Source organism: Saccoglossus kowalevskii, chromosome 17, assembly GCF_978046115.1.
Source record: "Saccoglossus kowalevskii chromosome 17, keSacKowa6.1, whole genome shotgun sequence".
NCBI lineage: Eukaryota > Metazoa > Hemichordata > Enteropneusta > Harrimaniidae > Saccoglossus > Saccoglossus kowalevskii.
In genome coordinates this window covers 13,341,229-13,367,483 of record NC_140657.1, presented here as the reverse complement: position 1 = coordinate 13,367,483, position 26,255 = coordinate 13,341,229, and the positions used below count along the sequence as shown (strand labels likewise).

The 26,255-nt window shown below is 37.6% G+C and overlaps 2 protein-coding genes across 2 annotated transcripts; both read right to left on the bottom strand.

Annotated features, from left to right (window-relative positions):
* Positions 1-1,165: 1,165 nt before the first annotated feature.
* Positions 1,166-10,000, bottom strand: LOC146732662 (uncharacterized). The gene is made up of 7 exons (XM_085491884.1): positions 9,839-10,000; positions 8,067-8,182; positions 6,076-6,151; positions 5,285-5,404; positions 4,860-5,048; positions 1,893-2,003; positions 1,166-1,348 (listed from the first exon to the last, which is right to left on the bottom strand). Exons 1-7 carry the CDS (start codon positions 9,998-10,000, stop codon positions 1,166-1,168), a joined length of 957 nt encoding a protein of 318 aa, XP_085348010.1.
* Positions 10,001-12,616: 2,616 nt separating this feature from the next.
* Positions 12,617-25,447, bottom strand: LOC146732661 (uncharacterized). Its single transcript, XM_085491883.1, has 10 exons — positions 25,398-25,447; positions 24,345-24,407; positions 24,188-24,232; positions 23,913-23,975; positions 23,756-23,800; positions 23,464-23,526; positions 23,322-23,366; positions 22,957-23,196; positions 22,744-22,837; positions 12,617-12,714 (listed from the first exon to the last, which is right to left on the bottom strand). The coding sequence occupies exons 1-10, from the start codon at positions 25,445-25,447 to the stop codon at positions 12,691-12,693; spliced, it is 732 nt and encodes a 243-aa protein (XP_085348009.1). The 3' UTR covers positions 12,617-12,690.
* Between the last annotated feature and the right edge of the window lie 808 nt (positions 25,448-26,255).

Sequence of the window (26,255 nt, the reverse complement as noted above, 5' to 3'; positions counted from 1 at the left end):
CTGTGATGTCAAGCTGACCATGGGGGTAAAAGACAGTCTTTTACCTCAATGAGCTAAGGTATAGGGGAGAATTGTGTTAACTCCACATTGGATTTTGTGGGATAGAAAAATGAAGCATAAAATGCGTTGGGGGAAACTCGTATCTTATGGTTGCAGACAGCTTGCAGTCACAAACAGTAAAAAATCTGAAAAAAAATCTTCAAAACAATCTTACCAGTGAAATTAATGGAAAGTTCAAAAATACAATCATAAGTTGCTAGAAAACAGGTTTACAGATATTGTTAGCACAAGGCTGTATGGCAAAGGTACGAGTTTACCAAATACCCTCTATAGTTCAATTTTCTAGCACACAATCCTTTGCAAAATCCAATATGGAGTTAATGCTTCTTCCATATATGGGTGAACACAATGTCGTTTAAAGCGGGAGGGTCGTCACACGCGCACGCGCGGGAATTGAGTCCAAAGCGATGATAACACACGTTAAGAACGCAAAGGCTCATGGGTAGACGCTTGTTTGTAATCAATGACACGCTATGGCCACCTGACGCAAGCGTAGGTTTCGACTCCCCAACTCCCCAGTTGTTTGTTTCTTAAATAAGTAAAACGCCTCAAAAACAAAAAATCATAATTGATAGACGATTACAGACCTATATCGACGGAATTCCTGTCACCCATTAACGTCAAAGTAGCGTCTCGTCACCAAAGGGCGTGGTTAATAAGAATAGCAATTTTATTTCAATATATGTTTTAAATATACGTTCATAAAGTTTAGGATGTCATTTTGAAAACAGAATGTATTATCACATATATTATTGATAATTAGTATGGTGTATTTGACAAAGCACATAGTTTCACAGTCAAAAAATTGATAAATGATCAAGACAAAGAATAATCAACAAGATCAAAACAAAGAATAATCAACAAGATTAAGACAAAGAATAATCAACTGTATCTAGAAACACAGTTTACGAATTTATATAGTTTGTATACTACCAGCTAATATTGTGAACTTGGATTACATTTCTAAGACTAAATCATAAGATGTTTCGTAATGTATTTTGTGACGTCGAAGAAGAATACGATCAGTGTATGTTTACATGCATATGCAAATGTCTGGTATGGGAAACATTCACAAATCATAAATTTAGCAATTGTATATTTAAGATTATATCTTAAAAGTTTCGTAAAATTTTTGTTTAAGGTAATCGTCAGGGCGTATTGGTGGGTATTTATCACTACCATCCACACACTTGACAACAGAAACATTATCAGGAACGTTGAAAAATGCTATCGATTGACGACTGGATTCTCTTTTTTTGATGCTTTTTGGTATTCCAACTTTATGTACCTGTAAACAAACATAAAATACAATTAACTCAATGACGTAACAGCATTACCGTAAGTGTATTACATATGAAAAAAAACACATCTAAATTATGGCATTTCGTAGAGTTAAAGCGGGCGAGTCGTCACCCGCGCATGCGTCAGATGGCCATAGCGTGTCAAAGTTTACAAACAAGCCTATATCCATGAGCCTTTGCATTTTTAGTTTGTGCGGTTATCATCGTTTGGAACTCAATTCCTGTGCGTGCGCAGGTGTCGATCCTCTCGCCTTAATACTCAAATGTAGAAATAACAACATGCTTTTGAACAACATACATTTTCAGTCATTCATTTAGAAGGTTAGCCTGTCCAAGATCAAAAACAATTGAAAAGTAAAACATTTTAAAACAAACATTCGATAAAATATATTCACTATATCAACAAGACAATGATATATAGACCTCATGCTATACGTCCTGTTTCACATGTAGAACCCGCAATAATCTATGTAACAGTTATATTTAAACACAAGCAAACCATATATATTATAAATAGGCGATGTCACTAACTGCGGAAACGAGTTTATCAGAAGTCCATCGCTGCATTAAATCTCCTATGTTGACAATAATACTTCCATCTATGGGCGTGGCGTCAATAAAACTACCATCCAGACATTGTATCTGTGAAATATAAACATTTTCAAAACCAGTCTGTTGTATTTATATATTGATTTTTTTTGTATTCACAGAAATGTTTTGACTGACTACGCCGTGGTCTATAAATATAAGGACAGCAGAGTGTCAGTGATATATTCAATTATAAAAAAACAACAACATCGTATTCAGTTAAATACGACACTGATATAAAGTATTCATATACGAATACGAGTTTTGATTGTCACATATACCATACAAAATAACTCTATTCAAGACACATGAACATGTGTGACATATCAGGTTTGTGGCGTCGCCCCTCCAGCAAAACTTGACCCTTAAAATGCAGGAAATAGCGTTTCAGAGAGTATTGATTTTCCAATTTTTAAGGGGAGCATTCCCCCAGCCCTCCTAGTAAGGTCGCGCGCAAGGTTAGTGAAAAATTTCGTGCCACCGCCTCTGCAGGTCATCACCTAGTAAGAGCTATTATGTTCGTTGAATGCTAACCATCCAACTACTTTATTTACTGTACACGGTAACTATGCGTAGCAGTAGGGACTTCGACAAGCTTGACAGGTAATTCTTACGTTGGAGAGATACAGACCCGCCAGAAAATATTTACGCACCTGTCATTTGATCGTTTTCGTAACTAAAAATAACAATTCCGGGTAACATGATGTGTTGACTTTAAAATATACTAAATTTAAGAAGTACTAGTGCATTTTAGTCAAAATAAAATGGTAGATTTGTGTTTAGTTTTTTTGTATGTAGACGTTTTTTCAGTGAGCGAAAATCGCCATGGTTCGCTCTATGGGAGCGCGCTCATTTGCATATATTTGCATCTCATTAAAACTTCGCGCCATAAAACATGTGCGATAGTCGTGTCCTTTCTCATGCAAATTTGAACCAATTGGGAAGCTGAAATTATTTCAACACGCGCTTCTGGGCGGGAATACCTGTCAGTTGTAGTTCATGAATATTCCTATCGAGGTCATAGTGTCAGATACGTAATTTTTATTTACAAACATTGAGCCATGCCGAAAGTTAGGGAATTGTCAGAATTTACTAAAGGGAACATTGAAGCACTGTATACAGAAGGAGTGTCTAATAGGGAAATTGCAAGAAGACTGGGAATTTCTGAAGGCTCCATACGTTTCAACCTGCGAAAACTTCGTCTGCGAGGTAGTATGGGCAATCGTCGTCGATCAGGTCGACCAAGGCGTACAACGCAACGCGAAGACGGCTACTCATCAGGTCTAGTTTAGCGAATCGGTTTCACACCGCCCGTGATTTGCGTGCCAATTTTAATCAACTCACTGGGAAAAGATTGAGTTTGAGCACTATAAAATCAAGACTATATAAGGATGGTAATCTTCGCGGCTGTGTTGCAAAAAAGAAACCTAAACTGCAACCTCGACACATCGCAGCGCGGTTGCAATTTGCCAGACAACACATCGACTGGACTCCGGCGCAGTGGGCTCAAGTTATCTGGTCGGACGAATCAAAGTTTACGGTGTTTCGTAGCCGTGGAAGATTATTTGTACGTCGGAGACCAGGTGAAGAATACGAGCTGAAATGCATTAAACCTACAATAAAATTTGGTGGTGGTAGCGTCATGGTGTGGGGATGTTTTTCGGCTACCGGCTTAGGGTCGCTGGTCCGTGTACCGACGACCATGAACCGATGGAAATATTTGGATATCCTGCAAAACGAAATGATACCGTCGGCACTAAGACTCGTTGGACCCAATTTTCATTTCCAACAGGATAATGCCCCCGTTCACACAGCATTGGCAGTGACGGATTTTCTAAATAATCCACAAGAGTACGGATATTTTTTCGACAACTTTACCACTTTGAATTGGCCTGCACAGTCTCCAGATTTGAATCCCATTGAGAACCTCTGGGAGTTGATCGATTTAGAGGTGCATTCCCGACCAGTTGCTAACATCGAGGATTTATACGCGAGTATAATGGAAGCTTGGGGACAGTCCCAAGTGAACATGTGTCGGAAACTCGTCGATACCATGCCAAAACGGCTCAGAGAAGTCATCCAGCGAAGAGGTGGACACACGCTTTATTGACAATCGCCGCGTTCTATGTCTTCATTAATATTCATGAGCTTGCGTTTACACGGTATTCTCCATAGAGAATTCGAACGTTTTTTCACTGTTTCGTTCAGACTGCCGTTTTTATTCAATCCTGTATGACAATGACAATTTTGTTGTTTTTATTGTGTGTAAAAACGCATATTTTATTAGATATATAAATATATTTATTCAAACCGTTATTGAGTTTATTTTATTGTATAATATCGTAGGTAGTAGCTGCCTGTAGTGTGGCGCGTAAATACTTTCTGGCGGGTCTGTATATGTTCAACCCCCGAAAAATAGGCATTTCCTCAAACGGATAGTTCAGCTTTATGCGTATAACCAGTTTTCAACGATATCGATGATGCCCGACTGTTCACGTCTAGTACCAAATCTTACATACTTCTAAAAAAATCTTTAGGCGAGACAGATGAAACATGTAACAGACCAATGAACGGAGCCGTTGGCGCGATCACGTGATTGTCAGGGATGTGCCACAATGCATCAGCATTGCGAGGTTGCCACTTAGAAACACAATTAGGAAACAATTTGTTTTGAAATTGTTGTTTCTAATATCAGACATGCAAGTTGTTGAGCCTAAATAATCCTACAATGTCATGTAAACCATAGGTTTGTGTACAAATCGTCTTTTCAGTAAAATCGTGTCAAAATGCTTCCCGATAACATACATGATATTTCTAAATTGACTGATTCTATCGTCATGATATGATGTAAAGTTGTTTTTTGAGAAACGATTTTGATCAGACTCCAACAAACTGTTGAAAATAACCTACCTCTAGTCCTCCAATATCATCTTGGAATAGTAATGTCATTGATCCATAATCTGAATGCTCTTCACATCGTATCTGATTGGGTTTCAATTCAATACCCGGTGATATTGGTGGGTAGTAGAGAGTTCTCAGTGTTGTAGTATTGTCTGGTCCTTTGATGCCTTTATGAGCGTTTACAAATAGTAATGGATCCTGTGAAAATGAAATAACGCAAAAATGCGATCACTCTAAAAATAAATCATTAATAACTCAATAAAGCTGCAATTAATTATATGATAATATATAATTGATAGTGATAGGTTAATATAAATTGTTCTTAGTACAGCAGTATTATATATTATGCACGAGTGTTGGCCAAAGAACTGACGCATCTGTCTATTTCATCGATATTACCACATAGTTTTGTTCTTTCCCTTGGATAAACTCACCTCCAGTTGTAGACCCCTCGCCATGACCTCAAACAGCCGATTGGATAATTCCATGCATACATCAAATACATTTAGAATGGATTCTGTGAACTTAAGATCCGAATTGTCTGTCGGCATCATCTACAAATAGACAACTTGAAGTCATTTCAACAATCCCCATATTGTATTTTGCTGAACTGACATTTGGGAGACAAAAGAATGTTGCATATCTCTCATGTTGAACTTCAATCTGAATCACTTTTATATTTGTGCATTTGTACTGGATTCAAACAAATTTTTAACAAAAGTTAAAACGAATGAAATACATATCACTGTAAATTATATATTATTAATCAATAAATATATGTTATTTTCATTTAAAAAAATTACTCGGATAGTGTCGAAAGCAAAGGTATCTTGTAATAACGTTGTTATGTGTATTTCATTTCCATTACTATTGTCTTGTCTACCCGATACTCACAGTGAAAGAACCCCCTGTCCAGTGTGAGTTCTGCGGGTGGCACTTTCAATTGCAATAAACAGGCCTTACACTGTAACAATACTCAATTTAAACAAAGCATGACGAGAAATTATGTTTGAATTTTCAGACCAATCAGTAATCTTAGAAATATTACATCATTGTCGCTTATTAGTAGTAATTATACCCTTAATGTGTCTGGTGCCATTTTTGGTCTGTTAAATGTTAAATACAAATAATTAATACAGTTACCTTATCTCTGATTCGACAAACACATTTATATAAATATCATATTATCACACCTCCCTTACTCCTGACATATATATAAACTCACCTTGGAATTACCAATACAAAACATAGGCACGTAGTTATAACATTCCTTGTAATCCCCAGGTCTACTCGGGTTTGTTCTGAAAATTAAACCAAATGTTTATTGTTCAATTGTAACAACCACGACAGACAGATTCTCTAAACAGGCAATCGAGAGTGCTTTAAAATATGTCAAATTTGAAAAAGGCAAAAGACGAAATCCTAAATATTTTTATAAACGTGAAATAGAGTACTATGTTTAAATATTAAACGTGGAATGAGCCACTTTCTGATACAATCCGATGTATTTACGGCGTGTATTTTATTTTATATTTTATTTTAATATTTTTTTATTACGTATTTGTGATTAGGTATATTTATCATCTGAACCAATGCATATGTACCGAGATTGCAACGAGACCTCCTATGACTGGTTTAGTCAACGAATCACAGACCTCCTTCTATAGCGCACCTGATGACGTCACCAGAATCAGGTCACACACACACTCAAATAAAATGGCGATTATACCGACTTTAGCGATGAAAACGATCGGGAAAATAACGGCTTTTCGATAAGTTGTCAAATGCAACGAAAATCATCTATGATTTTTATGTTAATATTGTGGCTTAAATGGTTCCAGTTTAGGTTGTTATTTTGCGTAGTTATTCCAGGAGTGACGATTTTTTTCCACCGGTTCCACCGAACACCGGTATCTTTTTCCAGTCACTTGCCCTAGAGACGGGTGACTGTTTTGGTGACTGTCTTGCCAAACTCGTCTACGGTATTGAAGCCGTAGCTGTAAATATTTATTAAAATGTATCAACATTTCGTACAACAACGAATATTAAAGTAATTGAGCTGATTTGGACTAGAATAAAATAGTTTTTATTTCGCACACATCTAAATTGATCAGGAAATATATTCTCCAATATTCTGCGTATACACCGTTATACAGTTTAAAATCAGTTTGCATTGCTTACTATAGCTGCCTAGAGTGTTCTATCATCATGATTTATTTATTTTTTTGTTTCCATCTAGATAATTATGCTCAGTGTTTGGTGTAAAGTCGAAGAGATGACTGAATAAACGAACCTTGGCTGGCGAAGATGCATCAGGAAGTGTACATATTTGTTGGAAATGACAATTTTGGAATATAATAGTTCAATAACGAGAATTCAAATTCCCACAGATAATTTATGAGGGCAACACAAATTTGCGGGAAAATGGATGAGACAAACTAATAAACACTAACACCGATGAGAACATGCAGTCTTGCTACACTGCGAAAAGTATAGGCTTCTCACTTTAACAGTTTAAGGTGCGAGTGAGTAAAAGGAAAAATTAAATAAATTGTCCGTCGCAGTACATGACAGAACATGATTTTTTAGCTTTCAAAGGCAAATGAAAAACAGCATTTAACCATCTTTTCCGGGCATTTTCCCCGGCCAACCTTTGATTGAGATGAGATGATTGTCTTCAAAATGAAACCCATGCGACGCAACATGATCTTTTTTCTTGTACATTGGAATTGTTTGTTAAATATTTCTCCAATGAGTACGCCGTCGGCCAATTTAAAATGTTAGCTGTGATTGGCTGTAGCTTATACGAGATTTGAACGGGATTTATATTTTCATTGGGTCAGATCCTTGTTTGGCATTCGCAATTACCAAAACTTTTAAAAAACTATTAACAAATAAACAATAAAATAAAATAAAATAAAATAAAATTTATAACCTCCAAATATTTAGATGCTAGTAGCATACATAAAATGAAATATACTCGACATACCATTGCAGATCATTTTAGGAGTTGAATATAATCATTTTAAGAGTTATTCCATCGGTTTTGATTGTGTATAGTGAATGAGATTGTTTGTTTCAGACTTGTTCTAAGTATGCGCCCACTTAGTCCGTCTTCAAGATAACAAGATGGGAGTTAGGGTTAGTAAAGAATTGTTTTAAACTAAAATATAACTAACACAAACTGATTCAATGTTAAGCAGTGGAACTACTTACGCTTCCCCGCCATTTTCGATGTAGCCGTGGTGGCTATTCTTCATTTTCAGATATTTATTCTTTGTTTCAGATGGCAAGGAAAAGAACATAGATGAATGCTTGAATGCATTATCAATCTGCATCAAAATAAATAAATAAATAAATAAATAAATAAATAAATAAATAAATAAATAAATAAATAAATAAATAAATAAATAAATAAATAAATAAATAAATAAATAAATAAATAAATAAATAAATAAATAAATAAATAAATAAATAAATACCATGGTGGATCCTTGGAAGGAAAAGATGCATGGCGCACAGTAACATGGCATGTCGTTGCATCAAATAAAATGGCACAAAGTGAAATGACATGTAGTTTCATCAAATAACATGGCACATAGTGGAATGGCATGTGTTTACATAAAATTGCATTGCGGATAGTAGAATGCATGTCATTGCATCAAAAAGCATGGCGCATTGTGGAATGGCATGTCGTTACATAAAATGGCATTGCACATAGTGGATTGGCATATCATTGCATCAAAAGGCATGGCGCATAGTGGAATGGCATGTCGTTACATAAAATGGCATTCCGCATTGTGGAATGGCATGTTTTTGCATCAAATGACATAGTGTATGGTAGAATGGCATGTTGTTGCATAAAATGGCATTGCACATTGTAGAATGGCATGTCATTGCATCAAATGACATGGCGCTTGGTAGAATGGCATGTCGTTGCATAAAATGGCATTGCGCATTGTGGAATGGCATGTCATTGCATCAAATGACATGGCGCATGGTGGAATTGCATGTTCTTGCATCAAATTGTATGGCACATATTGGAATGGATGTCGTTGCATCAAATGACATGGCACGTAGTGGAATGGCATGTGGTATTGTGAAATTGCAACATAAATACTCAAATCTCAGGGATTTGAATATCAAACTATCAAACCCTCGCCTCTAATGTCAGTTTTCACAAACCACTTATTTGGCATCAAGGCAATACGTTATAATTGCAAGCCACTGACCTTGAAAAGCCGTGCGACCAGAAATACATACAATATATTTACCAACTATGCTTCTATTATGGTATAGTATTCACCCAAAGTATGCGAGCTTTTGCCAATAATGTTGAAATTCCCAGTGTGCCTAGTATTTCTCACGGGTTCGCCGTACATACAAACAATAATGATAACATTTATAAATAAACGTTATTGCTAATTAGATTTACATTTATGTAGTGACTGGTTTGAACTATTTTTAAACAATGAAAATGCTACTTTGTTATCTAAATACTAATTCGCTATTTTTTGTTTGACCTCGACCTATTTTTTAAAATGTCAGTGTTGATATAACATTAATATTGCCATTTATTAATTATTTCTTGTAATATCTATAAATGTCTTAAAATATTACTTTGTGTAATGTAACAAATTTAATATCTAATAAAATAATGAAGAGAAAATAACATTTACTTAATTGGAACGAGGATGGTATTCAAAAGTGTTAAGTGATATGTGTAATTCGCAATATATCCTCCTTGCAAATAGCAGCACATCAACGAACAGTTTCATAAATTCGGACGTGATTAGGTTTCCAGCGTTTCAGGGTGCTACCTAGTCACCGAATTTCACTTTAACATTCCAGATGAATTATATTGCAAATCAATACACATCGAAAACGTAACGAATACATTCTAGCCGTATTTATTACGATTTTATACTGAAGGCTAAAATAGCGGATGATGTGTTTGATAATGGCGCGTGCATTCGATCTATACTCACCAGTGTTTGTGGAATACCATGGTTGGTCAAATAAAGAAAACCGATTGTCTTGAATGCATTATGTACGTCATCTATAAGTTTCTGGAAAAACTCCTCTTCCGGAGACTCTCTCAGCAAACCATACGCAGTGAAGTCGATGACAGGGATTATTCGGGCTGCCATGTGTGGTAACTGTCTGTCCACGTCCACACTGAATAAATGATGCCCCCAGTGGCGATCCTGTGTTAGGATATATTTGTAACACTTCAAAAACATTTGCTTTCGACACACGATAAAATATACATTATTGCATATAGCATTTATGATTAAACTGTCGCAATAATCAAACTGCAATATTGTATCAAATGAAGATAATTTCAAGGCCATTTGAACAGCAGTCGTAGGTTCCAGGTGTCGCCTCTGCCCGTCCATTCAATCCAGGGCGAAAATAACATGGCATGTTCGTGGATTACATAATTATATCAGTAATGTACGGAATGCTTCACAAGTCACCATTTGCGAAAACACTAATTGCCCCCAACACTTCATGAATAATGAAAAAAAATGATCTTGTGACTGATCACTACAATTTTATCGTACGTACTCAATATCAGATCGATTGCCCGAAACATCAATTTTAAACAAATGTGTGAATGAGACATACTTCAGATGTGTATCACCATCATCTACTATTTTGAAACTAGTATAATTTTGTATGACTGGTGTGGCCAGATTTGGGACATGTTTGGCGTTTGATTAAAATATTTATGTATAATCTAAGAGATGCTTCAAACATATCACAAACATAAATATGTTATAGACTCATTTTAAGCACAGGAATACATTGAGTGGTTACAATGAACAAAGACACACTAACATCAGCATGAAGATTGAGCATTTATTCCCAGCAACATTTTCCAAATAATTGACAAAAGCCATAACCCAATAAAATAACAAATGAACTAATGTAACTCATATTCATATGGTGTAGACTGCCTTCATCAAGTAAATGTGATAATTAGAACATCAATGCGAGAAGCACTTTTAAATGTGCTTGCATTCATTCCTATGTTGAAAAGCATATCAACATAACTCCATGCCTGTATTTGTGATTTCAATGAATATTGAATATTGACTCAAACTGTTCAATAAATAGGTGCAGCTTCTTGAATCAAGCTCCAGATGACACCAGATTTAGGTTGCTGACAATTTTGTATGATAAATGGCAGTTTAGTTGCAGGATTTCTGAACACTGTGCCAATGCCACCACATCATATTTATTTAACATGGCCGACATGGCCGACATGAGATATTGTGCGACCTCATGCAATTATGCTTCAAAGTGCACACATATTATAAGTCTTTTTGGACGCGTTTGAGACCGGTCTGAGAAATGTCCATATCTAGCTTTTAGTTTGAATACAATTTCATGAATAGCACGATTTGAAAATTTACTGCGCATGCCTGTTCCTAACAAACTAGCCAGGAACTAGGTTTAAAATAATGATTTTAACAGGAAATGTTTCAGTCATATCTGAATAGGAGTGCACATGTCCCAGGCATATTTTGGACATATGTAAAATATGTCACTTCATTGGACATGTATCAATCTGAGACATTTTTCAATGATCACGTTTTGGTAAGGAGTATGGCGAGCAATTAGCACATACAAAAAAGTTTCAGGAGAGACAACAGTGACAATCAATGTCCAGAACTGTCGCCTGGCATAAAAAAATATTTAAAAAGAAAAAAGGAGTATGGCTTCAGTAGTTTAGGCGACACTATAGGTACGACCATGAGGGCGCTGTTCATGGGATGACGTCATTACGATGACGTCATATTGGGATAGGATGACGTCATCCCGTGATTTGACGTCATATTTGGATGGGATGACGTCATCCTATCCCAATATGACGTCATCGTAATGACGTCATCCCATGAACAGCGCCCTCATGGTCGTACCTATAGTGTCGCCAGGATGACGTCACAATGGGAATATGTGAATAAATTATGACCTATAGTGTCGCCGGATGACGTCACAATGGGAATATGTGAATAAATTATGAGGGCGCTGTTTATGACGTCATATTTGGATGGGGTGAAGACGTCATAAAATGTGACGTCATCTTATGAGGGTGCTGTTCATGACGTCATATTTGGATGGGACGGTGACGTCATATGTAATGACGTCATCCCATGAACAGCGCCCTCATGGACGTCACAATGGGAATATGTCACAATGGGATTGTGTGAATTAGCATAATTGATGACTAAACGAACTGTAGAGGGCGCTCACAACCAAATTACGTCACGAAGGAATTTTCTGAACGAACTGTAGAGGGCACGCACACACACACACACACACACACACACATACACACACACACACATACACACACACACACAAATAAATACACGTCATTTTGAAAACTAACAGAGTTTATTACATAAAAGAAGAATATTAATATTAAAAAACATGACATTTTTAAAATGGTTGAAATACATAGGGTATACATTTTGACAAAAAAAACTAGTAAGATCAGTTACATGAAATATATTTTTTGTTTTTTTTGTGTTTTGTTGTTTTTTGAAGTAATTAATCATAAATTGAAATGGTATACATTCTCAAACGCTGTTACGTATTCACACTGAGTAATATAAGAATGATATTATTAGGAGTAATATAAGAATGATATTCTTAGGAGTAATAATATGATTTAAAAACGACATTTTTTTTTTTTTTTAAAAAGGTTGAAAATACATAGATACATACATACATTGAAATACATACATTTTCAAATGCGGTTAAGTATTCGATTATAATAAAAAACGAGAAAAACGAGTAACATCGAAGAGTCAATACACACTTTTTTCTAATCAGAATCAGAATCGCTCATCTGTGATGAAAAGAAAAAAAGAGAAATAATATGAAATCGATAGTTACATAAAGAGGGTACAAGTTATATATACATGTGGAATTTCAAAAGTATAAGTCATCTAGTAAAACTGTGTGGGAAAAAATATTTGTCATAAATAGGGAGGTTGAGTCCGGTTACGTTTTCGATATATCTGTTCACATAAATGTCATTCAAATGTCTATCATGCGTAAAAGAGTCGGCTACGGACTTCATAGGTTCCCCTTGACATCTGCGCAGCAAGTAATACAGGACGTATTGACCACACACTGTAGAGAACGGAGCTTGTAGTATTTGATGATTGTAGATCCATGTACAAACGTTTTTATCGAGAAATCTCTTAAATTCCACGTAATAAGGTTGACATCCGTACGAGTCAAAATATTCTCCGCGGTAGGGATCCTTTAGATAAAAAGCCACCCAATGTGTCCCACCTCCGCTACTGTCATCGGTGTTTGATACGAACGCTGCAGGATACTCCAACACTTTTGCCTTAGGCAGTTGATCTCTAGCATAAACGCCGAAGAACACATTTCTAGTGTATGGATTAGTCGACAGAATACGATTCAGTTGATTCGTGTCCATCGCAGCTAGAAATCGATCAATACGTTTCTGTCTCTGTCAATCTCGATAATGTTGTCGTATTCAGCATAAATCAAAACAGACACAGTCTCAGTCAATGCTTGTCTGAACTGAATCTCAAGACCAATCTTTCCTTCTTGTATCAAATTGAGGTGATAATCACTGGCCGATTCGTCGGGAGTGAGGTCAAATGCGAAGATTGTGTACCCTTCGGGATATTCGTCTCGAGTGATGCCGTTGCCTTGGTCTTGACCCATTTTATTTGTACCGGTAAATAGACTGTAATAAGCCATGATGCAACTTCTACCACCACCTGCTGTGAAGTCCGTCTTCAATGGCTTTGCCGGAACTTGCTCACCTCTAACATTGAGAACCAGTGATGTGATACCGTAATTCTGGAAGTTGAATGGATTTGTTTCGTAGGATCCGTTGAAAGACGTATTAGAAACCAGACACAGGATGATCCTTTTGGGCAGCTGACCGAGGAAGATCAAATCTTTGTTTAATGACATTGTACCAGCCGGGATGGAAGCGATTTTCATAACGCATCGATCGATGGGGTATTTTGCAGTACCCTGTTTCAACGCTTCAACGTGTCCCAGTTGTACGCTGGGGCTCAACTTGACTTTTCTCACTAGGAGGGTAGCATCGGTGATGACTACTTTGAATGCTGGATTTTCGGTTGAACTGATCAAGCAGAACTGATTTTTACTTCGATGTAATTTCAGTCTAACTTCCACCCCATTGAGTAAATACTTTGGTTGAAAAAATATGTCTCCGTGTATTCGTCCGATCATGTCGACCGTCTTACTGAGCGATGTATATGCGTATCGACGTTTGAGTCCCATGTTAGCATCACCATCATCAGCTCTCGGGTTTGCGACATTCATTTTTCCAGCAGTGTCCTTCTCAAATATTGCAGCACCAATCTGCGTTGATTTGGCGTCCCCTCCATAATTCAATAGCGTTTCGATCATGGCTCTGTAAGAATAAGTAGGAGATGCGTCCGAAATCTGCTTTCCATTCAGGTACACATCGATTTGATTGAAGAGGGAATGCAACCACAAGTTTGCAGGCCCTACAGTGGCGTCCGCAGCCAAATTACTTCCGTTGGCATTCGTGATTTTAGCCTTGATGTGCAAAAGCGTAGAACCAATATCGATGTAGTCACTTCCGGCCGAAGGTATTACGAATTCGATCGGACCATCGGCTATATTCGTGAGTGGGTTTACCTCTTCATAACTTCCTTTTTCAATACTTGTCTGTGTCGGAGGAATAGTAAAGAGATCGAGTTCCGTCTTTGCACATTCGCAGGAGTGTTCGTGTACAAAAGCCATGATGTTCAGTCGAATATATCCTGAGATCTTCTCCTCTTCTTAGCCTTGGAAGAAATGACACGTCTCGTTGTTGTCTTCTTCCTTTTGATGCTGCGTCCTCGTCCTGTTTGAGAGGGTCTTCCAAATAAATTGCTCAATACCGAGGAAGTAATTTGACGACCTGCAGTCTTTGCTCTACTCGAAGCCGCTTTTTTAAAGTTTTTCCCTTGTACAACGTCACCTAGAATACCCAAACCGGCATCGAGCGCTGGTTTTGCCACTGCTTTCAGACCCTGTGTTAACAGAGGTGCGGCCGATCTCGCCAATCCAGAAAACATACTTCCGATTCCATATCCACGTTGCAGTCTTGCGCCAGAAAATACAGATCCCCGTCCAATCTGATTCATGTAGTAATTTCTATAAACCCCCACGTGGGGGGTGTAAGGTCGATGTCTGTTCATTTCCTTTTCTTCACACTAGCGAAGGACGAGCTTTGCGAAAACTCAGCGTCACGATCACACGCCCACGTTGAAATGGCACCTTCTCCCCTGTATCAGACCTTATATCAATCTCCACAGTCTCGAATGTTGACGTTCGAATTGGGAGAAAGTATGGTTTGTTGTAAGTGTGATTGACGCTATCACCGTGGGTTCCTTCAATGTTGACTATTCTCAAGAGAGGTACGGAAACATCACCGACCATTTGGTGTTCGACTATATTGCAATACACGTAGAGGGAATACAAACTTCTAACATCAGCAAGGTAGGGACTAGTGCGTCTTTCGTTTGTAATTGTTGTATTTGTGGGAAATCCTAACAGTTCGGCCAATCCCCCCATCAAGATTACACGAGCTCCTTCTTCGACCGCAATGGTCACTCTCCTAGACCTCGAATTATATGTCATCAGTATTTCATCTGGCAGACCTTTTTCTCGAATCGCGTCTAAAATCATTTCGATCGAGTTGTAGTAGCCCGGATTCAATTTCACTTCTCCGTGATCTCTCAGACTGGGTGAGGCATCGTAAAAGATCCTATTTTCACCATGTACAACATTGTACCATGAATTTGGGTAGTGGATGTCGGCCAACGCTACTTCCCAATTGCCATCTAACGAAACCGTTCTCGGTAGTTTGACAGTGTATTTTGTCAACGTGTTGTTCGGGAACACATCAAGCGAGGTATTACTAGGGAGCGTCAAAAAGAAATCCTGCCCCGACATGATGATCTTTGAAATGAATCAGGTCATCGTGTGAAAAGGTATTTATAAATGTTCCAAGTCTCTGATTCAAGAATTAAACGAATCGTCATACCCACGCCACTTAACGAAATATTCCACACGGCCTTTACGTTTTCTCTTGCGCAGTACTTTCTCCACAATGTACAATGCATCATCGTCCTTTACTATTTTCTGAAGTTCTTCTTCGTAGAAAGTACCTTCCAACATTTCACCGTTGTAATCTGACATTTTGTAAACAGGTGGTTGCGTATTGAGGCGTCCAACAATCGTGAATACCTCTTCGGTCCAATTGGGCAAGTATCCTTTCTTGAAAACGTGTTTGGTTTTACTGATTCTGACTCTGTCACCGAGTTTATAAATCTTCTTCCACCCCTTTTTCTCTGTGCTTAAATCACCATACAATACGTCTCTGACCTTTTTCTGGTTTGCATAGGTAACAAGTGAGGGTTTGGTATTTATACTTCTGTGATGAGTATTGTTGTAAGAACGTACCATGTCGTCTAATACAGGCAGATAAGTCAACGTGTTGTTCTTCGTGAAATATCTGAAAATTTTTCCCTTGATGGTTCTGTTATATCTCTCCACAACGCTGACTTTAGTCTCATTGCCTGTAGTGAAGAACTTAATGTCTTCGCTCTTGAGGTAGTTCTGAAAAAGTCTGTTGGTGAATTCAGTTCCTCTGTCCGTGTGCAAAACGTCGGGGCGACGCCCCTTCTTAAGTATTTTCCGAAATGCCTCGACCAAACTCCCCCCTCTCTTGTCTTTCAGAGGTACGACGAAAGCATATTTCGAAAAAACGTCGATACACGTCAATAAGAACTTGTATCCTCTGTTGTATCTGGATATCGAGGAGAGATCGCATAGATCGGCCTCCCACTGCTCGTCCACTTGGAAAACCACTACCCTCCTTCTTTTAAAGGACCGTCTGGAGGGTTTGTGCAGAGTGTATGTATCCTGTTTACTCAACCACTTCTTCACGTCCGACTTGGTTATCTTTTTTCCTCTTTTTGTTTTTTTTACGGCAGCGTAAAGGGAATTCAAACCCCCGTAACTTCCAGGACTTTGGACATCGTAAAACAGTTCGTCTAGGATGGTGTCCATCTTCTTCGTCATTGTTTACGGGTGTGGTTATTTCACACGCGCAGAGGCAGTGGATACGTTCGATAAACGAAAGCAAAGCAGGACAGCGTGGATCCATCATGACCGACTGAACCAAAGTGAGATCTAGCGGTTGCGAAGAGGTTCTATTTAATACGTCACCCACGTGTGTCGAGGATGAATGGGAGTGGAAACCACATGGGGTCCACGTCTCTTCGGAACTCTCCCCTTGAGTGTGTTGGTATGCATGTAAGACCACCGATCAGTATTGCCAACTAGGTCTTGAGGTACATTTGACATTTTCATAACTTCGGCAAATTCTCTTCAACCTGTGGGGGTGAAATTCTTCCTTTTACGCAAGAAATCATTGACTAAATCGATGATGTACGTGCCTGGCACGGATTGTCCATCAATGATTAATTCAGCATTTTCACCCCAGTCGACCCGTTGGTTCTGTTTAACTTTCTGTAGTAGAAGCTTCGCTTTTCTCTGCATGCTCTTGGGAACACTTTGTAAGACTTCGGATGTAATTTGATCTGGTACACCGTCTTTGTCGGGTTGATATTCCCGTTCGGCTACAGGGACAGCACTGGGTAATTGCTGCGTAACGGAGATTGGAATCGGTTCGTTTTTCTTCTCCCGCAACAACAAGTACTTGCGCAGAACTTGTTGGTACAGTTTGACTTTTTCATCTTCAGGCAATTCTTCCATTTGCGTTATGTCATTCATGTCTCTATCCAGCGAAGTCAATGATTTCACCACAGGTCTCGTCATTTGAGCATTCTGGCTTTGAATGGTAGATAATAGCTCAGCAGGGACTAAAGCCATCTTCTTCACGGATTCCATCTATTTAAGACCGAGTAAAGGTGGGAGTATGCTCGAAATTAAGGGAGCGATTAAGGCGGTTAGGAAACCCCCTTTCTGAACCAGAATTTTTTTCTTTTTCTTGACTGAAGTTTTCTTATTGGACAGCACTCGGAGATGTTTCACGTACAACGCCAATTTTCGTTTCTGACTAGGTGATAGCTGGACGTTCCCTTTCAACACATTGAGCGAGCATTCGCACAGACACTGTATCAAGTCACTAGAGGCTCCATCAATTATCCCCTTTTGTTGTTTCGAGTTGGCCTTGTGCAATACAGAGAGAAAATCAGCGTTCTTTCGCATGCGGGATGACATGGTGAAATGACTGACGATGAAAGACTGTCTTTTTTTTTATACCTTTCTCACGTACACTATCGGTACCTGAGATGAAAGTATGTTCGTTCGAATGCGTATTTCCTCAGGGGTGTCTGGCATCAGATCCACGAGGAGGTAACCGTGAGGTTCTTGGGTGGCATCGGTGAATGCCTCCTGAAGAAACTTAATGTTTCCGGGGTACATTTGCCTAGCCAGAACGTTGACTTGTGATGCGTCCCTTGGATTTTTAAACAGGAAAATGTAGTGCGTGTTGAGACTTATGGTTCTCGATTGTCTGCCCTGATGAAAGAGATTTTGCAAAATCAGTATCACGGATAAATTTCGATGGTGAGATCCCTTCGTGAAGAACTGGGCGATTTGTTTATCGTTACCCGTTTCTGTCATCAGATCATCTATCACCAACAAGTTTCTTTTAGACGGCTCAATTATTCTACCAATATCTGGAGGTATCCCTTCGATAAAGCGAATTTGAGGCACTGTCTTCATCATTTCCAAATAGGCTGGCTGAAACTCGCCGTAGCACCAATAGATAACGTCTGGTGGTGGAGATATGACGCTGTCACATTGTTCTAATATCTGTTTGACTAAAAACGTCTTTCCAGACTGTGTAGGACCGCACACAAGAGAGGTAAATGGGTGTTTCAATCTTGCATCCATGACGATATAATAGAACCTCGCTCGTTATCGCGTCTCGTTTTACGTTCTTCAATGTACTTTTTCAACATCCAGTTCAAAACAAAATAAGGTAGTGTGCATAAGCCAGAATAGATGAGTGATAGAACCATGTCCGATTTGGTAGAATCCATGTCAATGTGATTGTTCAAAGTTCAAATGGATGAATGGAGTAAACGATGATCTCGCTTTTATTTATATATTTTTTGTTTTGTTTTTAGAAACCGTATGGGAGGGTACAGTAATCGTCTTGTATCACCCGTTTGTCATACACTAAACTGTATGTTTTAACTTCTTCTCTATTGAATATTCTATCTCCCTTGCGCGTTATTTTTCGGGGGTCTTTGACATGTAGAGGGCCGCTTGTTCTCCGAACGAGTCGATTCATGGAGTCAAAATTAATTTCCAGTTGATTTCTGTAATTGAGGGTGAACCCTCTCACTTTACACACTGTTTGGTTCCTACTTTTGTCCGGTTTGTGTAATCGGTATGCGTAATTCTTCGGTCCTCCCGATACGAAATGTGTGATGTAATTATCCACTGGAGTTATTTCTCTCGTCAAATCTCCGAGATAATCACATGTTGGTGGATCCCATTCTCCAGCTCGGTGGATGTAAATGATAGAATCTGTGTCAAAGTACAAGACTCTACTACCTAATTTCTCCAGAACACTGTAGAGTTTAAGTCGAGCATAGCTTGTCGTCATGGCAGCCAGTACAACGTTCGTATTGGGTGCTTCGGTAATGTAGTCTTCTTTATCGCAGTGCTGGACAAGAACCATTTCGTCAGAGACAAAAGAAAGATCTGTGACATTCTTTGTACTATCCATCAACATTTCCAACAGTTTGGCGGACGTTTCTACATATGTGCTCTGTCCAAAGTTTGATCTCTGTCCCAGCTTTCCCCAGAATGAGTTGAGGTTTAGCTTGGCAAGAGCTCTGAGGCCTGGATTTGGGGTTATCTTGCTTCTATCCAAGACGATACCTTCTCTTTCGTGGTATCTTTGGATGTACATGGTTCGGTCTTCAATGGTGTGACACCACTCGGGATAACCAGAAGACTCTTGTTTAATTTTCAGAAACATGTTGATGTACTCTGTGAACAACCCTCCTTCTCCAGTCTCGGGGTTGTAGGTTGCCGACTCATCGTAATGCCAAACTTCATATACCTTGGTGATGTGATACCCTACTTCTTCAGCCTTTTTCAATTCCGGAGTGCACCAAACACCCGTCAGTTGACGTTCATTGACACTGTGGTGACATTTGTCTTGATTCATGGTTTCCGCGCATTTGGAACAGAGTGGGAACATCAGTTTGTTGTTCACCCTGAAAGGTAGAACTGGTATATACAATTTCCTCGGAGGTAAAACATCGCACTTGATAATACCGAAATAGTCCGTGGGTTTGACGATAAAGTCTTTAGTTACGACTGTTGGGTGGCCAACTGGATATCGCGAGGTCTTATTGATGTATGGGTAGAGGCTGCAAAAGTCAACATATTCTATCTTTTCGCCTTCCTTGATCTCGTAATACAGACGCAGAGCATTAGTACGACCGCCGAGAAAAGCCTCTCTGCCTCTGATAGGATTTGAGATATCTAAGTTTCCGACAAACCTCTCGACTTTGTGATTGTTCTTCATCAGGTTTTTGAAATCACATTCCCACATGGTGACTAGCGAGTATCCTTTCGATTTCAACCACTCTTCCCTCGCCAGTAGCCTTTCATAGAGGGATGTCATACTGAGTTCATTCTTGCGATTTGTTTCATTTCTTCTGGGAAAACACTTTGGGCACCCATGGAAGTAACAACCGTAGTACTCATACAAGGTTTCGGTAGAAGCATCATATCCGTCTATGTGATAAGGTCCGATTTTCATCTCTCTTCTGGAATTACGAACATGTTGAATACGCGTATTATTGACGTGTGCCTCGTATTCCATCCACCTTATAGCATCTGCGGATTGATTCTGGGCGCTGAGATAACCTTTCTCAGGCACAACACCGATTGTATCAGGAGTCAGGAAATTCTTTCGAAATATGACGTTGCACACGGAGGCGATCGTGATGCAACAGCTGAAAGGGTCAACTTCGGTGAGATCCATCATCATTGATCTAAATGCCAAACAACACTCTTCGAGTATGCGTACGTCACTCCGACAGTACTTGAGCAGTTCTTTACGTAAATCATAAACAGAGTTCTTTTCTACTTCTCCATTGTACCATGTGTAGAATTTCTTTCTAACCTCCTCCTTCATACCATCTGGGTCAAAATAACGATCCTCGGGTATCGGTCCTCTGTAACTGTCTCCAGCGGTTCTCGGAAACAGGTGGGGAAAAAAGCCTTTGTGTAACTCGTCTATGCCAAAGGTCTTAGGAAGTTTAGATAGAGCCATGGGCAGGAAATTCAAGCTATCAATGAATTTGATATCTGCACGACGGATGTATAGTTGCATGACTTTTGAACCATTCATGATGACTTCGGGTAGTATATTGTGATCATGACAGTATTTCAGAATCATAATTCCATCATATCCCTTTGAATTATGTGCGATGAAAATCATTCCATTATGCTCTTTTTCTAATGCCCACTCGCAGAAATCTTCCAAGGTACGTGAACCATTGAACACTTTCTCCGTATTCGGTGGAATTCTCGCTACGCACAGATCTGGAATATGAGTGCAATGTTCGTCGGTCGTGCATTCAAAATCGTAAAAGACGTAGTTACCATGGCTGTCTGAGTCATCCTCCTCCTCAAATTCTTCCATCGATTCGTCAGATTCTTGGTTCTTTTTTCTATCGGTGAGTGGTTGAATGTAACACAGGTGGTCGTACGTCTGAAAAGACTTGCAGGTTTTGCAGTAAACTTCGTTACATTTGTGAGACCCATCACGATATTTGAGGAGTTTGTGACATTTTTCGCAACGTTGAACTGACTGGCAGAGAGTTTTTACCCCATTAACCGACTTTTGATGCCGTTCGAAACATTCTTCGTTCTTGAAAAATCTGTGACAATTTCCGCATTTTTGCCATCGTGTAACCACACAGTCCCTTTGATTTCCACAACTCAAACACCCCGTCGGACACATGTGATCATAACGGTGAGAATAAGACTTGTCACACCTAGTGCAATAGTACTTCTTTCCTAGAAAACCTGTCATTTTTGTGATGACGTTGTAGTGTTTATCTTTTAGAAACAAATATATGTCTTTTGAACCTTCTGCGGCATCGCCCACAAAGATGATGGAGTCAAAATGATCGTGCGACAATACGTGTATTCTGAAATTCGGTAACACGTTCTGGAATTTTTTAATCTCTTCGATACCACATGGTCCCTGTTCGACTCTGGCTTTCCGTAAAAGTTCTCTAGCTTGAACGGATTGCATAGAGTAGTTTGCCGTTTTTTTCCTCTTCATGGTACTCCACATCGATGGTGGATTTTCGTCTTTTGTTGCGTGTGCCATGGCGACCACGATCGCTCTAGCGCAACACATCTGGTCATCGGAAACGATTTCAATGACAGATTTGGAATTTTTCAACCTGTCTGCGATCTTCGTATCAAACTGTCGCTTCCTCCCACGTGTTTTGCCGGCACCAAGGGGCATTTCAACAGATACCGTCCTGATGGTGATGTTTTCCTCGAGGGATATATCTTGGTAAGATTGTAGAATCCTCTCCACTTTGGACATCACCTTGTCGACATTCATGTCCTCCACCGGTATAAATGGTAGCCAAATTTCGTTGTTCAAGTTGGGTACGTTTATGGAAATACGAATTTGGTCACGTCCGTCAAGGTCAGAGGTGATCAGTTCGAGCAGTTGATGAAAGGTAGCGTGTAATACGTTATGAACTTCATCGAACGTATTAGCATTTGGTTGCGAAACTTTTACAACCCAATCTGTTCCACTCACCTTAAACTTTTTGACAAAACGTTTTCTCTTACTGACAAGATTGAAATTAATCTTGTCGGTGATATTCTCGTCACTATCATCCGTGTCAGTATCACTGTAATAAAATTCAAAAATAAATAAATAAATAAATAAATAAATAAATAAATAAATAAATAAATAAATAAATAAATAAATAAATAAATAAATAAATAAATAAATAAATAAATAACATACCTTACATGGTTTTTACCACCTCCACGTTGATAACTCGAGGTAGATGGTCTGTTAACAGATCCTATTGGACTCGGTGTGTTCATTTCTCCATATATAGAGTACAGGCTTTTCTTACAGGACTTGGGTGTTGCAAACCCAGTACTTGTAGAGCTTACATGTGAACTGCTACCAGATTTAATTAGAAATTTCAACTTCTGATTGAAATCCGGTGTAGCTATACTACTGGCTGGAGACCATGAACTATTGAAAAATACAACATCGTATTTTGTAAATAAATAAATAAATAAATAAATAAATAAATAAATAAATAAATAAATAAATAAATAAATAAATAAATAAATAAATAAATAAATAAATAAACTTACGAAACACTATCTTTCGTAGGTGATTGCTGAGGTGTTTCGTCTTCACTGAAAAATAAGTTATATTATTTTTATTATTCATATTGTTTACCATATCTTCACATGCATATCGAACGAATTCTATATATAGTATTCGAATACACACCTGTTTATAATAATACATTCATGCTCTAGGTCTGACGAAGTTTGAGGTTGTGTAAAATTCTCCCTGTAGAGAAAGTTAAAAACATGTTTTATTTTTCCCTCACATAAAATTTTCAAAATGCTCATAAATAAATAAATAAAATAAATAAATAAATAAATAAATAAATAAATAAATAAATAAATAAATAAATAAATAAATAAATAAATAAATAAAATAAATAAATAAATAAATAAATAAATAAATAAATAAATAAATAAATAAATAAATAAATAAATAAATAAATAAAACTTACGAAACATTATCTTTCGTAGGTGATTGCTCAACTGTGTCGTCTTCACTGAAAAAATAAATGTTATATTATTTTATTATTCATATTCATATTCATATTGTTTACTATATCTTCACATGCATATCGAACGAATTCTATGTATAGTGTTCAAAATACACACCTGCTTATAATAATACATTCATGTTCTAGGTCTGACGAAGTTTGAGATTGTGTAAAATTCTCCCTGTAGATGAAGTTAAAAACATGTTTTATTTTCCCCTCACATAAAATTTTCAAAATGCTCATAAATAAATAAATAAAATAAATAAATAAATAAATAAATAAATAAATAAATAAATAAATAAATAAATAAATAAATAAATAAATAAATAAATAAATAAATAAATAAATAAATAAATAAATAAATAAATAAATAAATAAATAAATAAAACTTACGAAACATTATCTTTCGTAGGTGATTGCTCAACTGTGTCGTCTTCACTGAAAAAATAAATGTTATATTATTTTATTATTCATATTCATATTCATATTGTTTACTATATCTTCACATGCATATCGAACGAATTCTATGTATAGTGTTCAAAATACACACCTGCTTATAATAATACATTCATGTTCTAGGTCTGACGAAGTTTGAGATTGTGTAAAATTCTCCCTGTAGATGAAGTTAAAAACATGTTTTATTTTTCCCTCACATAAAATTTTCAAAATGCTCATAAATAAATAAATAAAATAAAAATAAATAAATAAATAAATAAATAAATAAATAAATAAATAAATAAATAAATAAATAAATAAATAAATAAATAAATAAATAAATAAATAAATAAATAAATAAGTTACCCATCATCTGAATTGTCATATTCTACCATATGTTTGAAAAAATGAAAACAGCACCAACTTAAGTCCAGTTCAAAAACATACTCACATATACAAAAAACAAAAAGATATAACCTAGTGAGCATTGGGAATATTGGCATGGATTTGAGTTAGTGTAGCGACCTACATAACAGAAAACAACACCAACTTAAGTCCAGTTCAAAAAAAACGTACTCACACATACAAAAAACAAAAAGATATAGTCTAGTGAGCGTTGGAATATAGGCATGGCCTTGGGATAGTGTAGCGACCTACATAACAGAAAACAGCGCCAACTTAAGTCCAGTTCAAAAAAAACGTACTCACACATACAAAAAAACAAAAGATATAGCCTAGTGAGCGTTGGAATATCGTCGTAGTCTTAAGTTAGTGTAGCGACCTACATAACAAACTAAGGTCATGTCTAGTGAAAAGACACCCTAAGTAATTTAGAAAAATGCAACTCCACACATAATAATTGTTTAAAGCTGAGGGGTACGCTCGGTAATTGAGTTCAAGCAATGACTCGATTCAAAAAAAATGATTTTTTTGTGAATGAGAGATATGACATCAATTGAAAACATTGTAGTATTCCTTTTCTGTAAACAAATCTCCATTATTATACATTCTGACTACTTAGACTTACATATTTGAGATGTGTTTTGACATTTCTCACTGTCTATGTGGCAAAATTTTTTCCCAGTGATTTAAACTGATAGTTTTTCAAAACAAAACATTGACTAGTGTTTGAAAACGTGAAAACAAAAATAAAAAATGAATCGATTACCTTTTAAAAGTGGAATCCGCTTGATCCAATTCTAGAGCCCGCTTGGACATCGTGTTGGAAGTTAGGTGTCGTAGAGCGTAAATGTCTTCGTATAACACGGAAGTTTAATCAACTCTTTTGGCATTCATATTTCATCATCATAGTCGGCTGTGATATTTTACGGTGTCTTTGATGTCTGTTTTGGCAGTCGGTTGTGATATTTTACGGTGTCTTTGATGTCTGTTTTGGCTTGATACAATTGTATCAGGACACCAGTTGTACGCATTCATCGTTCAACACAAGAGCAAGTGCTTCCGAGGAATGTGTGGTAAATTCAAATTAGGTTACCAGCCCCCCCCCCTTACCAGTAGTGAATGTCTACCTACATTATCACCGAGATTAATGTCTCAAGGAATGTTGTATCTGTAGGAAAATAAAAAAGATGATTCATTCTCAACATCTAAAAATATAATGCATTGTCCAATCAGCGAGCGAACATTAGAATATAAAAAAGATGATTCATTCTCAACATCTAAAAATATAATGCATTGTTCAATCAGCGAGCAACATTAGAATTTGAAACACGTGTAGTCAGTGGATCACGTCATTTCTTCAGATAGTAGCCTTGGTTCAAGATGAATCCGCTAAACACGTATTTAGACGAGTTCGCTGGGTCTTTAGCACAAGACGTTGTGACTTCATCTCCAATCTATGAACAGGGCAACATGACGAGTCGTCCTAAGAAAGACGTTGTGACTTCATCTCCAATCTATGAACAGGGCAACATGACGAGTCGTCCTAAGAAACGCAGGGCTATTAATTTGGCTTCCGACGGCTCATCGCGTTCGACCGTTAATTCGCTAGCTACTACTACATCTG

Bases quoted from the DNA above. Each gene is read 5' to 3' on its own strand.
- LOC146732662 (XM_085491884.1), bottom strand. From the start codon at position 10,000: ATGGCAGCCCGAATAATCCCTGTCATCGACTTCACTGCGTATGGTTTG. The intron at 8,183-9,838 runs GTGAGTATAGAT...ATTTTGATGCAG, and splicing joins ATGGTATTCCACAAACACTG to ATTGATAATGCATTCAAGCA. The intron at 1,349-1,892 runs GTTAGTGACATC...GTTTGTTTACAG, and splicing joins CTGATAAACTCGTTTCCGCA to GTACATAAAGTTGGAATACC.
- LOC146732661 (XM_085491883.1), bottom strand. From the start codon at position 25,447: ATGTCCAAGCGGGCTCTAGAATTGGATCAAGCGGATTCCACTTTTAAA. The intron at 23,976-24,187 runs GTAAGTTTTATT...CTTCATCTACAG, and splicing joins CCTACGAAAGATAATGTTTC to GGAGAATTTTACACAATCTC. The intron at 23,367-23,463 runs GTGTGTATTCGA...CTTATTTTTCAG, and splicing joins GAATGTATTATTATAAACAG to TGAAGACGAAACACCTCAGC.